This window comes from Scomber japonicus, chromosome 13, assembly GCF_027409825.1.
Source record: "Scomber japonicus isolate fScoJap1 chromosome 13, fScoJap1.pri, whole genome shotgun sequence".
NCBI lineage: Eukaryota > Metazoa > Chordata > Actinopteri > Scombriformes > Scombridae > Scomber > Scomber japonicus.
Window position 1 is genome coordinate 1,938,005 of NC_070590.1, and position 14,759 is coordinate 1,952,763.

General features: G+C 39.8%; 2 protein-coding genes across 3 annotated transcripts; both read right to left on the reverse strand.

Annotated features, from left to right (window-relative positions):
* Nucleotides 1–150: 150 nt before the first annotated feature.
* Nucleotides 151–8,232, reverse strand: LOC128371011 (uncharacterized). Of its 2 annotated transcripts, XM_053331205.1 has the most exons (10): nt 8,111–8,232; nt 6,919–7,131; nt 6,317–6,455; nt 5,354–5,496; nt 5,219–5,271; nt 4,440–4,564; nt 4,260–4,367; nt 3,142–3,354; nt 2,312–2,629; nt 151–928 (listed from the first exon to the last, which is right to left on the reverse strand). In XM_053331205.1, the coding sequence occupies exons 2-9, from the start codon at nt 7,122–7,124 to the stop codon at nt 2,318–2,320; spliced, it is 1,299 nt and encodes a 432-aa protein (XP_053187180.1). In that variant the 5' UTR covers nt 7,125–7,131; nt 8,111–8,232; the 3' UTR covers nt 151–928; nt 2,312–2,317. The 2 variants fall into 2 exon arrangements, with proteins under 2 accessions (XP_053187180.1, XP_053187179.1); XM_053331204.1 differs by lacking the exon at nt 151–928 and having other exon boundaries at nt 1,791–2,629.
* A 2,296-nt stretch (nt 8,233–10,528) lies between these two features.
* Nucleotides 10,529–13,762, reverse strand: med31 (mediator complex subunit 31). The gene is made up of 4 exons (XM_053331240.1): nt 13,590–13,762; nt 12,671–12,745; nt 12,458–12,554; nt 10,529–10,949 (listed from the first exon to the last, which is right to left on the reverse strand). Exons 1-4 carry the CDS (start codon nt 13,597–13,599, stop codon nt 10,736–10,738), a joined length of 396 nt encoding a protein of 131 aa, XP_053187215.1. The 5' UTR covers nt 13,600–13,762; the 3' UTR covers nt 10,529–10,735.
* Between the last annotated feature and the right edge of the window lie 997 nt (nt 13,763–14,759).

The window sequence follows — 14,759 nt, forward strand, 5'->3', positions numbered from 1 at the left end:
ATCAGGATGTTTCATTGGAGACCAAGAACAGATTTATAGGTTTAAAGTACAAAGACTGCAGCTGGATTTTCACTGGATCCCTCTGTAGAAATGCTAATAGTGTGTTCCTCACAGTAACTGTTTCCACTCTTTTATTCAGTGATACAGAGACTTTCAATCAAAGGCAGAAGTTACATGATCACAACGAGCAGATAGTGTTTACATCCAAATGCAGTGATTATAATCAGAACGTCAGAAAAATTATGAAAGAAAATGTGAATTAATTTTGTTTCCATCCCAGAACAAATACATCAAAGGTCTGGATGGAAACACACCTAATGAGTGTTTATTCAACTTCCACTTCTTCATGTCTTCACTTCTAAACAAGCTCCAACCATTGAGATAAAGAGTTTCCTGCTTCCTGTAAAGCAAACCCCTGGATGAACTTGTATTGTTCTCTATGGGGACAATGTGCTGGTAGATCATAGAGTACTGGTAGCTAATTAGAGCTAACTCCAATCGGGGATAAAACAATTAAATGGTGCAGTGGTTTCTAGACTTTCCCAACATGATCAGACCAAAGGGATCAGATTCTGAGTCATTTCTCAGTGGAAACGTCTCCACCGTTTTACAGACGCTCCGTTTCTCATGATTAAGTGCAGGAAAAATGTTTTTTGGTCCAAGAAGTTGTAGTTTCATAGTTTGGCCAGTTTGTCAGCAACAGCCTTCACAGACAAGCTGACCATTGACTGTTTGGTCAGTGTGAGGCAGCCGGAGGTAGAGCAACAAGTTACAAGGTCTGCAGATTGATCCTGATGTCGAAACCCAAACTTCTCCTGCTGGTCAGGAGCGTCGTTGGATAAAAGCGTTACATGATGTTTCTTCCTGTTTAAGGGGAGTTTTCCTTTCCGTTGTGGTCAAGTGTTGCTCGTGGAGGAATGTTGGGTCTCTATAAATCAAATTAAAGAGTACAGTTCAGACCTGCTCTATGTGTGATAAGATTGATTGATTGATAATCTCATCGTGACTTTGTACTTTGTACACAGTGCTGGTTTGAGCTACATGCTAACGTTAGCCTCGGAGATTCACCACCTTACTTTAACACGTTAATCAGCACGTACCACAAACTAGAGTCTGATGGGAATGTCTTTGGTTTTGCAGGTTTTCAATCAATCAATCTTTATTTACATAGCGCCAAATCACAATAAAAGTAATCTCAGGGCACATAGAGCAGCTCTAACCCGTGCTCTTTAATTTAAGACCCAACAATCCTACATGAGCAGCCCTTGGGGACAGTGGCAAGAAAAAACAGCAATACTTTAACTCCTATTTATCATTTATAATCAGTATGTAAACAGTAGGACTGGGTATTGTTTAAACTTTAATAAATGATGATACCAGTACCAATCTAAGTCCCATTAAAATGATCCTGATACTAACTGAGTCCTTCATCAGATTCCCATTAAACACATTGAGTCTCTGTGTAGTTTAGACTCACTTCAGAGCGTTTAGGAGGCGTCTTGGCTGCTGAACTGCTAAGTGCGCTAACTCAGATTCATCACGACTTCACCACCACAGACGGGTCGTAGCTGCTGTGGTAGTGGACCAATCACATGATGTGTTAAAGCCAAGAACGCTTGCATTGATTGGCTGAGAGTGAGTCCATACAAATAGTCCTATTTTCTAGCTCTGGGTGCAAAAAGGATTGATTGCAGGTATCGATTGACGGGAGATGTTTAGATACTACTTGGTATCGATTCATTTCAGTATATATCTTAAAGGTATAGAGTACTGATGCCGGTCCTAATAAACAGTTAATAAAAGGTTTAAAACTGTAATGTAGCTGTCAGCAGATAAAAGTGTTTATTAATGTATTAGTTCACAACAATTCCTCCTCTTGTAGTTAAATATACTCAATTATAATGATATATAATAAGTCTTCATAGGAGACGTTTTCATTGTTGGCACATAATGTTCATTAATAAACACTTTAAACGTACTCATGTCTGCATTATGGTGTTATAAACTATTTATTAAATGTTTAATTTGGCGCTGCACGAAACAATAGTTGATAGTTGGAGACATATTTATATTATTTATGCTGCTATAATTTTCTCCTTCTCTCTCTCAACCAGTCAAAGCAGATGATCGCCCACCACAGCTTCTCTCTGAGCTTTCTTCCTGTTAAAGGGAGTTTTTCGTTGCTGCTCATTTGGGAATGTTGAGTCTAGACCTGCTCTATGTATAAAGTGATTTGATGCTATATAAATAAAGATTGATTGATTTCAAAGTGAATCACAGTGCTGCAGGATAGAAATCAGTGTCTGTAAACCTTCCATCAGTGGATCAGCTCCCACTGGGTGTCACTGATCAGTCGGTAGTTGTTGCTGCGGTAGTTTTCGGGGTGAATTCGTCGCTGTTGCCAAACCTCTTCGTACAGGCTTCGTACGACCGGCCGCAGCGGGGGGAAGCCGGCGGAGCGAGCCAGCGCCTCGCAGTACCCCCACTGATCCTTGTCCATTATCAGCAGGTGGCGCTGCAGGACTCCTCGCGATGCCTTCTCACGCAGCTCTCGCAGGGCGTCGTCTTCCATCTGAGCCCGAGACGGCAACGTGACCGAGCCGTCCAGCACGGCCAGAGAGAACTGGACCTGCAGAGACCAGACGGGGTTATAAACCTCTGAGACCTCATCAGTCTGACCCTCTTCGGCAGAGAGTTAGACCACATACAGACCTGTTAGATCTCATGTGGGCCGGATCATTAAAAAGATGGAAGGAAGGAAGGAAGGAAGGTAGGAAGGAAGGAAAAGAAGAAGGGAAGGAAGGAAGGAAGCAAGGAATGAAGGAAGGAAGGAAAAGGAGACAGGAAGGAAAGATGGAAGGAAGGGAAAAAGGGAGAAAGGAAGAGAAGACAAGAAGGAAGAGAAAAAGGGAGAAAGGAAGAGAAGACAAGAAGGAAGCAAGGAAGGAAAAGAAGAGAGGACGGAAGCAAGGAATGAAGGAAGTAAGAAAGGGAGCAAGGACAGATGGAAGGAAGAGAGGAAGGGAAGAAGGAAGGAAGGAAGGAAGGAAAAGAAGACAGGAAGGAGAGTGGGCCGCATTGGACCCCTTGGTGGGCCGGTTCTGGGCCACGGGCCTCATGTTTAACACCCCTGCGGCTCACCTGGCAGTCGAAGTTGGGGAAGGGGCAGATGATTTTACAGATGCCAATGAAGAAGAGCGAGGGGAAGGCGGGGGGCATGATGAAGCGGTACAGAGGAGCCACCACCTGGTCCTGGATCTCTAGACCCAGCTGAGCCGCCGGGTCCAGGAACGGGTACCTGAAGTTGTATCCGGTGCAGAACAGCAGGACGTCAGCCGCGCCCACCGAGCCGTCCTGCAACACAGCGACCAATCAGAACGTTAGATTAGAAGAGCAGCAGGAGGTTTGAACAGACTGTTACTGACATGTTGGACTAAGATAGGACTGAATAATGTGGATGGTGTTAATAGTTCAATCAGACAGTAATCTGATCATCTCACAGGCCAAGTCAATGTAAAAAGTAGTGTGGAGTAGGCATGGGCCGGTTACAGTCTGTGGGTATGAGCGGGTTTTTTTTTTAATGTGATGTCTGGTCAGAGAGAGAGTGGAGGTCTCTCAGATCGTGTGCAGCTGCAGCGTGAAGTACAACCCCTCCCGTACTCCGGTTGCTGTTACTCTGCAGGCTGTATGATGGCTGAAGGAGGCGAGCCCCCCCGTCTAAAAGGACCAAGACAGCTGTATGGGAATACTTCGGCTACCGTAAAAAGACGGCCGCGGCTCGGAGGAAGAAGGTCCCAACGTGCAAAAGGAACGTGTGGACTGGACACTATGAAAGCTGCTCATCTCAAACTAAATTTAACTGCTGATTTACAGATGTCTCTTTCATGGTGTAAGTCTACGGGGAAGTCTTTTTGGCTCAGTAGCTTCATGTGATGATGTAATAACGGGGGGTTATTAGATTGAAGCACATCCTTGATGGATAATTTATGTGGAACAATTTGACACAAAGAATAAAAATAAAAACTGCAATCAGTAAATCAGCACTGTGTATCTAAAGCAGCTGCTATGAGACGATGTTCATCAGTGATTCCTCTAAACTAATAAAGAATCATTTGGTAACAACTATCAAAAGAATGAAACAACACCGTTATCTCATAATTAGGAGATAAAGCCTCCAATCTGTTTGTCTTTGGCCTCTGTATCTTTTCACTACAGAAAAACGAAGCAGGTTGAACATCAGTGAAGATTCGTGCTGCTACCTGAAAGCGAATCCTGCCGTCATCGTCCACCGAAACCATCGGACTAGACTGCTGGATCCCGGCAGGAAGAGGGAAGGTGAGACGAGGACGACCGTGACTCAGAGTCACCTGAAAACATGATCACATTTAGAGGGAACCATTCCTCTACTGTCTCAGGTGAAGGGAGGACATGTTTGTTACCTGAGCGCCGACTTTAGCCAGCTCTATGGAGATGTCCAGTCCTGAAGCTTTGGCTCCCAGAACCACGACGGACTGACCTGAGAACGGCTCTGCATGCCTGTACGAGTGACTGTGGAGCACCTGACCTACAAGAGACCAGAGACATCAGAGTGTCCAGTACAGAGCTGCAGACATTCAGCTATCATTTATTACAGTTCAAACCCCCAAAACACTCTTTTTCTGTCTGTAATGATTCCTCCTGTTCATACTGAGCATTAGATCCTTCATAATGTTTACAGGAAGTGATGGAGGACTAAACCCACAGTCCTCCTTCTGTGGAAACATGGATTATAAAGTTGCTTCAGAGTCTGAATGAGTCAAATCTTCATCTTCTATGTTTCAGCGTTACACTGTTTTTAGTAGCAAAGTCTTTTTGTTACTATACTTCCACCACAGAGAAACAGGAAACACTAAGAGGGAATCTGATGCTAAACAGACTGTAAATGTGTCAGATATCACTGATATGAATAACTCACACTGCTATAGTTACTATGGTTACCATGGTTACTATAATAACTCACACTGATGAAGCTCAATAGAAGCTGATCAGAGACTTTAAATGAATGAGTGATACAGTCCTCCATCACTGAACACTGAAAACACACAAGGAGATCTTTTAATAGTCAGTAATAGACATTATTTAAGGGATGTAACGTTCTCTATGTTTTACAAGTTTCTACCAGTTTCTGTGTCAGTCATGGGTTCATATAAATACATGTAAATATAAACTGTGACTGTACCTTTGAAGTTGTCTATCCCTGGTATGTCTGGGATGTGAGGGTCAGAGTAATGCCTTAAAGACAAACAGGAAACACATTTAAACCCTGAAGCTCGTCAGTGACACCTTGTGGCAGCAGGAGGGAACTGCGTCTCACCCCGAACACACGAAGACCGAGTCGAACGTCTCCGTTTTCTGACAACCTGATGAATCAGATGATGTCACTTCCCATGTCGTTCTCTCTTTCTCGCCGCCTGTTGTCACGACAACCGGCTTCACACTTTCCACTATGGTGTTAAACTGAAACACGAAGAGTTAATTTCATTATTGTTTGGACCATGAAATATCAGAAAAGTGTGTAGGAATGCATATAATTCACTAAAATTACATTTCATTAAATCTCAAAGTTGTTGCTTTATCTCTGTCCTCAATATTAACTGCTCAATGATTTTCTTCATTCTGTTTTTACTGATTAATCTGAAATAAATGCAGGTTTTTTTTCTTGCTAATTGTAAATTAAATTATTTTTATTCAGTGTCATTCTGTTAATGTTAAGCTGAGTGTATGGAAGTTAAACTGTGCACATATTAAAACAACCTGTACATATTTGTGTCTATTTATTTGGATTCTTATTAAGAATTATATATATTATTATAAAGAAGAAAAAAATATAAAAAGTATATGTTACAAATATACAGTATGTATAAAAAGAGGATAACAAAGAATAGATTCTAAAAAATGAAAGAAAGAAAAAAGAAAAAATTGAAAAGGATTTAAAAAAGATTATATATTTAAAAAAATAAGGATAAAGAATAAATAGATAAAAAAAGAAAAAAGAATAATTTAAAAAAGAAAAGAAAAAATATAAACAGAATAAAAAAGAATGATTAAGAAAATTAAAAGATTAAAGATCAGAAAAGGAAAGGTTTTAAAAAAATAGAAAAGTTACAAATATATTAAAAAGATAAATAAATAATATATGTGAAAAGAAAAAGAAAGAAAAAACAAAAAAGAACAAGAATTAAACCCTAACCCAATAAAAAGATGGTGAAAGAAACTCTAATAAAAATCTTTACATTTGATAATAAAGTTCAGTCAGCTGATCGGCGGGTCGACTCACCCGGACGTTGGCTCGGATATCGTGACTCTCGCAGTAACTCTGCAGGTATCGCTGAACTTCCTGATGCGGCAGGAAGCTGCTCAGCTGAGGGTCGAACGGGAAGTCTGGAAACATCATCACCTCTTTGGGCAGGTTGGTCCTGAGGAGAGTAAACTAATATGTAGTTGGACACTGAAAACTGTGAATTTACTGTCAGTTAGAGAATAGTTACGGATATGTTTGGAAACTTCTGACACTTTTTAAGAGTTTAAAAACATGAATCAAGCAATCAGAAGCTGTTTGATTCATGCAGGAGAACAACAGTAGACAAGATAAACTGAATCAGTCCTAAATTTAATAAAGTATCACGATATTAGACGCTGCTTTCAGGAAATGTTTAGTTAATAAAAACATTTAAAAGAAACACGTGGAGGCGTTCACTGACCCTGGAACAAAGAGAACTGACTCTGAAATGTGTTCTTAAGTCTTTAAATGTAGAAAAATATAAACTTTACCTTCATAAAGGACCAGTAGAAGATAAATAAATAAGGAGTTTTTATTTCCAAAGTATAAATATAGAGGTGTAAATGTGTAAGAGTGTAAATGTGTGCAGGTTAACGTACCTGAGGTTTCTGTACATGCTGCTGTGGATCGGCCGTCCGTTGTCGTACGTACCGACTCGCTCCTCGTAGCGCCAGGTACCGCCGACGTCGTCGCTCTGCTCGAACACGACGGGAGGAGCGAAGATGTGAGGACGAGACAGGATGTGTCTGGCTGCACAGAGTCCTGCTGCACCGGCACCGACTACTGCTACCCTCTGCAACGCCATCCTCACCCTGAGGGCGGGGTTATTAAGTTTAGGACTGATCCATCATCATGCATATAAGAAAACTGCTTTTGAATAACTTCCACTGTAGTGTCCACTATGCGTGAAAGGGTTAATTTAAGCATTCTTCAGTTGACAAGTTGAAAAGTAAGGCACCCAAAAGTGACTTTCTCCAGTTTTATGTATTTGTGTACAGCTAAAGACTCCAGTAATATATTCCCCACAGCAGCATCTCTCTAAACCATCCAGAAAGAGATGTCCTCCAAGGGTAGGTGAAAATATGCGGACCCAGAAATGACTTAGACAAGTATGTGTGTGTGAGAGAGACAGAGACAGAGAGAGAGAGAGAGAGAGAGAGAGAGAGAGAGAGAGAGAGAGATAGAGAGAGAGAGAGAGAGAGAGAGAGAGAGAGAGAGAGAGAGAGAGAGACTTTAAATGTGTCTTCACACCTGAACAGTTGAATGCAATCAAACAACAACTCTATCATGTATTTTATATTTATAAAGCTTGACATTGTCAGAAATGAGATACTTCTACATTATGTTTATTTCTGAGCTGCTGGAGTGTATTTTGTCCACCCCATTAACGTTGAGACAAGTCAGAGGGTTTTATAGAGATTGTGGTTATTAATATGAACTACAGTAAAGTAAAAGTACCTCAAACTGTACTACAGTAAAGTAAAAGTACCTCAAACTGTACTACAGTAAGTAAAAGTACCTCAAACCGTACTTATATACAGTACTTGAGGAAATGTACTTTATGTTAAACAGATTAAATCAGCAGGTTTGGACTTTAACTGTTTCAAACTCTGTCGATTAAAAGCTGAACTTTGGTTGACTGTAGTTTGAGAACTGCGCATGCTCAGAGAGAGCGACCACTAACTTTGTTACGGTGGCTAACTTCGCTGCTCCTCTGTTTTAACCTTAAAATAGAGACTTTTAAACTAAATACTCTGATAAATTAGTAATAATCAATAAGCGGAGTGTTACCGTAGTGGCTGTCAGCCTTTATCCGTCCCGCTGTCCGACTGTTAGCGGAGTAAAACATTAACATCACATGAAACACCGAGCAGCCGTTGTGTCGGAGGACCGTTCTCAGTGTAACACCTGCGCGTTACGTCACAGTGACAAAGGTGTTACGGAGAGAATCGTTCACGGACTGTGTCACAAAACACTTCCGATCCCGAGCCTTCACAATAAAAGCGACATCACATTTATAATGAGTTAAAGATCAAATTAAAGTCGCAAAAAAACTTCAGATTGTTAGTAAAATAAACTCTTAAAGACTAAATACTTTATACTAACTATTATAATCAATCTGATATGACTGAAAAGCAAAATTATACTGGAATTAGCATTATTACTACAGCAGAATATGAGGCTGATTTTCAGAATAAAATGATGGAGGATTAAATATGACAACAAAAATAAATGAATGAATGCAGAATTAATAATACCATAATTAATAATGTGTTCAAATACATTATACACACAGAAACGCTTAAGTTATACACTTAGATATATAATTAAATCAAGATAATTATTGATTTTAATTAATCTGTCAAATTTTGTCTCAGTATTTTGTGTGAAAAGAGAAAAAGCAAAAGTGGATGTTTGCTAAATATCCAAATATGAAACACATTTTTTTTAAATAGTAATGATTAAATAATAACTGTTGATATATATCATGAGGATATTTAAGGTTTCTATTTTACACACAAATTAAAGAGAATCTCAACAATTGTTCTCACTTCTTTCCTACTTTTCTTCCTCTCTCCTTCCTTCCTTTCTTCCTCCCTCCTTCCTTGCTTCCTAAAATCTAAGTTCATGTAGATTTTGGATATTTGATGAATTCAAAAAACAATTCTTATTTCAAATATTTTATTAAAAAAAAGAAAAATGAAAGCAGAATTGGGAAACAGGAAAAAATACACCTTGAAAATGTTTTTTTATCTATAAAGTTGAACTAATTTTAGACTAACAGAAGTGATAAGGGTCATATGTCATCGTTCATTCACACGTTTAATTTATTAATACTCAGAGCTCTGATGCACGACTGTATAATAAACATAATTTGAACATTTTTTTTGAAATTTATGAATTTATTAAATGGCAGAAAATCTTGTTAGTGACCTGAAAGCTGTGAGGAAGTGAATAAATATGATTATCAGCAGAGGTCTGTTTCTACTGCATAGAGAGAGAGAGAGAGAGAGAGAGACAGAGAGAGAGAGAGGGAGAGAGAGAGAGAGAGAGAGAGAGAGAGAGAGAGGGAGAGAGAGAGAGAGAGAGAGAGAGAGAGAGACAGAGAGAGAGAGAGAGAGACAGAGAGAGAGAGAGAGAGAGAGAGAGAGAGAGAGAGAGAGAGAGAGAGAGAGAGAGACAGAGAGAGAGAGAGAGAGAGAGAGAGACTTTGACTTTAACCCTCCTGTTGTGCTCCTTCCTTCCTTCCTTCCTTCCTTCTCTCCTCCTTTCTTCCCTTCCTTTCTCATTTCCTTCCTTCCTTCTTTTCCTTCCTTTCTTCCTTCCTTCTTTCCTCCCTTCCTTCGTTCCTTCCTCATTTTATTCGTTCCTTCCTCCCTCTTTTCCTCCCTTTCTTCCTTCCTTCTTTCCTCCCTTCCTTCGTTCCTTCCTCATTTTATTCGTTCCTTCCTTCCTTCCTTCCTTCCTTCTTTCCTCCCTTCCTTCCAACGTTTCTCCATCTGTCACCAACAAGATTTAAAACCATCCAGTGAATTTATACTTTCATCTTTTTATGAGCTGAATGTTTGAGTGAGAAGCTCCAGATAACCGTCCAGTCCTGGATGGAGCTGCAGCAAGACTCTCTCTGCTGCTTAGTAACCCTCCTGTTTCCTTGAGTCAAGGAAGGAAAGGAGGGAGGAAGGGAGGAAGGAAGAAGGAAGGAAAGGAGGGAGGAAAGGAGGGAGGAAGGAAAGAAGGACAGAGGAAAGAAAGAGAAGGAGGGAGAGAGGAAAGAATAAAGGGAGGAAGGAATAAGGAAAGGAGGGAAGGAAGGAAAGAAGGGAGGAAAGAAGGAAGGGAGGAAAGGAAAGAAGGGAGGAAGGAGGGAAGAAGAATAAGACCCAGGAGGACGACACAAAGGGTTAAAGATGAACTACAGAGATCTTCCACCTCGGCGTGCGTCGTCTCCAGGTGTCTCTGGAGGGAGCTGATGATGTCACTGATGATGTCACTGATGATGTCACTGATGATGTCACCTGAGTCAGCGTCGAGTTTGCAAAGTAAAACAAAAATCTGCAGCTCCTCTTCTTCATCAGTCCGCCTCCCGCCTCCAGTGACATCATCATCATCAGTGTTGTGTGTCTCTCTCTGTGTGTGTGTATGTGTCTCTGTGTGTGTGTGTGTGTGTGTTTCTGTGTCTCTGTGTGTGTGTGTGTCTCTGTGTGTGTGTGTGTGTGTGTGTGTGTCTGTGTCTCTGTGTGTGTTTCTGTGTGTGTGTCTCTGTATGTGTGTGTGTCTCTGTCACTGAGTCAGCGTCCAGTTTGCAAAGTAAAACAAAAAGTGTGAGTGTGTGTTTCATCTGCAGCTCCTCCTCTTCATCAGTCCGCCTCCCGCCTCCCGCCTCCAGTGACATCATCATCATCATCATCATCATCATCACTTGGCGGCGGCGTTCCCGTGCGGCGGCGGCTGCTGCTGCGGCTGCTGCTGCTCGGCGAGCGCCTGCTGCAGACGGGTGCGTTTCCTGGAGTAGTGCTGCCAGTGGAGCAGCTGCTGCTCATCGATGAACTTCGCACACTGAGCGTTCACCAGCTCCTTACGGAAGTGTTCATACTGCAGCAGCTCCAACATGTGGAGGCAGTGAGGATACCTGCAACACACACACACACACACACACACACACACACACACACACACACACACACACACACACACACATAGAGACACACACAGACACACACACACACACACACACACACACACAGAGACACACACAGACAGACAGACAGACACACACAGAGAGAGAGAGAGACACACACACACACAGAGAGACAAAGAGACACACACACACACACACACACACACACACACACATCATCATCATCATGTTGTTCTTCATCAGATATAAAAACATGTCTGGAAACTTTCTGCAGCTGCTTTCCTTGAATTCAGTAACTCAGTAAACTGCTCAGCATGTGTTGATCTGAGGCCTGTACTACGAAGCTGGTTCACTTCTTACCGGGGTAAATCACCATGGTAACTTATCCAGAACATTAACCTGCTCCGGAGCAGGTTAATGTTCTGGATAAGAGATCAATGAGTACAAAAGCACCACCTCCTGACCAATCAGCTCTCTTAGGAAATGACCTGCCCATTCTTAAAAGATCCTGTCAACACGCGGATCGCGAGAGGAGTGCTTAGGAGAGAATGAGTTTTTAGGGATAGATGCAATTTTTTAATTGGCCAAAATATATATTTGTAAAATAATCCTTGAGGCACATGAGGGATATTATTCTGTATGTTATACAGTTGGTTTGAAATTATTCACTCAAGTGGTTGAAACATAATAGGTTTGTATTTTGAATGTTGAATATTAAACTAACTTAATGTCTCTATGAAAGGAAGGGCACTGAGGAAGCGCTCTGCCCCAAACGTCTGTGCCGTAATAAAGTGGCATTGTGTGATCAGAGTGCTGTCCGTTTATATTGTCTGATAAATTAATATTGTATGATCTCATGAATTTACACATTAACAGAGTCTGCAATTTTCTGCCAGCATTCCTTCCTGGCTTTTGCTGCATCAGAGTTGCTTCATATAGTTGACGAATAATTGTCTGCTCCTCCATGGTAAAGGGTAAAGTAGCTCTGCAGGATTTCTGCATGTTTGTGATGGAGCTTCAGAGAAGAGCTGCTGATGTTTCTGCAGAGCGTCTTAATGTGAACTTCCTCACAGATACATAACGGAGCTATGGACTATTTTATGTGCTGTCTTCTAGATCTGCTCTGTGTGTAAAGAGCCTCCAGATAACTTTTACTGTGATTTGGCACTTTATATAAATAATGATTGATTGAATGTTGCAGAGTGTAATCCTTCCAAAATAAAATGTATTTAAGTGAAGTTAACCACACTGTTGTAACATTTCTTCTTTATATTTCTGAAGCAGACATCGTGTTACCTCAGGCTCAGTAAACTTCTGTTCACGTGAGATTCATCTAAAAGTTCATGAAGTCATTTTCTTTACATTCATTACTGCTAAGAATTACTTTACATTGTTAATATGGACTTTACAACTGCTAAATAATAGAATTACAATTCAATAAAGCCCTAATAAAACTATAAGGGTCCATATAGGTGTAAGTGTGTATCAGCTGGTCTTACTTGAGGAACTTGGCGTACTCCGGCTCTTTCCAGTACAGCAGATACTTCAGGTAGTTAATGAACGGCCTCTCTCTCAGGAAACCTCTCTGAGCCAAAACTGCAACACAAAACAACCTCCAGTATGAATGAGCTGCACATTAATATTATATACTGTATATATACTAAAACAGAACAAAGTGAAGACATAAAGATGACAATCAGCTGTTCACTCACAGTTCAGATAGTTCGGATTCGCCAAACACTGAACGAACTCCAACTCTGACTGGAAACGGTTCCTGGCCTGCTCCTCTGTAACACACACACACACACACACACACACACACACACACACACACACACACACACACATAGACACGTAGACACACACACAGACAGACACACACACACACACGCACACACACAGAGAGGGACACACACACAGACACACACACAGAGAGAGAGACACACACACACACACAGAGACAGACAGACAGACACACACAGACACAGACACACACACACACACACACACACACACACACACAGGTTAACAGTGAAATAACATAATTTATGATAAAATCTTCACAGTAATTATTTGACTTTTAACTTTTATTTAAGGTTTAAACCATTTAAAATAATAATTATACGTTAGAAAACGTTATTTTCATTATCAATTCATGTCTTAATTATCATTTGGATTAATCTATTAATCATTTAGTGCACAAATAATAAAATAAAAATTAAAAACAGACAAAAGCAACAACAACAAGCTGAAATAAATATTTAAAATGATTTAAACTATCATATCTCAATCAGTTAATGAACTAATTACCTTCAGCACAAATACATTTAAATGTTTAGTGGCTGTAATGATTATCTCTGAATGGAAACTATCATGTTTATAAGTTTAAATATCAGACAGAAATAAACTGGATAAAATTAAATATTATTCAGCTTTAAATCGACTCTTTTTAGTTTAATTCATTTCAAACATGAAACAGCTCAATAGAAACACTCTTTAAGTCTCTCAGTCTGTATTCTCCTCTGTCTAACTGTATATTTTTATATTAATACTGAGTTTTATTTTATATTTATTATCTTTATTTCTGTTCTCTGCTAACTAGCTTTAGCTTCAGTTACGACGGTTACTAACCTGTTTCCATAGCGACAGCTGCGGGCCGGCCGTTAGATCAACAGTCTGTCACTGAGCGGAGCAAAATAAGAAAATAAGAAACTCTGAAACTAACAGACGATAAATATATATATTATTTGACTCTTTGTTGTTCAGAGCCTCAACAACACACAGCCATGTTTACCGGAAATCAACTCGCACCACTTTGTGACAGTGTACACCAGTTTACGGCTCCTGCTGTTCAGTATCTGACCACTAGATGGCGACAAACTCCACTCCACTACTTTCTACTATACTACATTTATCTGACAGCTTTAGTTACTTTACAGATGCAGATTTGACACAATGGATAATATAACAAGCTTTTAAAATACAACACATTGTTAAAGATCAAGCTCATAATATTCAAACCCACACATTGTTAAAGATGAAACTGCAGATGTCTATGAGTTGTTAACAGCTCCACCAAATACTGATTCTTCCCTCTAAACTTCTCACATGCTTTCATTTCAATAAATGTTCAAATGATCCAATATTTCAGCAAAAATCAAAGATTAGAGAAAAAGTCCAAAAACTGAAAACACATTTGTGTATTTTACTGTAATACTGCATACTACATCACTATAATACTGCAGTACTTTTACTGTAATAGTGCATACTACATCACTCATAATACTGCAGTACTTTTACAGTAATACTGCATACTACATCACTCATAATACTGCAGTACTATTACTGTAATACTACATACTACATCACTATAATACTGCAGTACTTTTACTGTAATACTGCATACTACATCACTCATAATACTGCAGTACTTTTACTGTAATACTGCATACTACATCACTATAATACTGCAGTACTTTTACTGTAATACTGCATACTACATCACTATAATACTGCAGTACTTTTACTGTAATACTGCATACTACATCACTATAATACTGCAGTACTTTTACCGTAGCAGGATTTTTCATGCAGGACTTTAACTTGTAATATATTTTTTACATTGCTGTATTGGTACCTTTACTGCTGTAAATGTAAAGTAATTTCATTATTTCTTTCTTTCCTTCCATCCTTTCTTCCTTGTTCTACTCTTGGAAAATATGTCAATAAATTACTAAATGCCAAACCAAGCCTTTATGTTAGAATTGACCAACATAAGTTACACATATCAGGTATGTTAAT

Excerpts from the sequence above, each read along its gene's own strand:
- LOC128371011 (XM_053331205.1), bottom strand. The coding sequence starts at position 7,124 with ATGGCGTTGCAGAGGGTAGCAGTAGTCGGTGCCGGTGCAGCAGGACTC. Across the intron at positions 4,368-4,439 it reads TGGCTAAAGTCGGCGCTCAG|GTGACTCTGAGTCACGGTCG; the intron begins GTAACAAACATG and ends TCATGTTTTCAG. Across the intron at positions 3,355-4,259 it reads ACGGCAGGATTCGCTTTCAG|GACGGCTCGGTGGGCGCGGC; the intron begins GTAGCAGCACGA and ends GCTGTGTTGCAG.
- med31 (XM_053331240.1), bottom strand. Across the intron at positions 12,555-12,670 it reads GAATCCGAACTATCTGAACT|TTTTGGCTCAGAGAGGTTTC; the intron begins GTGAGTGAACAG and ends TTTGTGTTGCAG. Across the intron at positions 10,950-12,457 it reads GAGTACGCCAAGTTCCTCAA|GTATCCTCACTGCCTCCACA; the intron begins GTAAGACCAGCT and ends TGTGTGTTGCAG.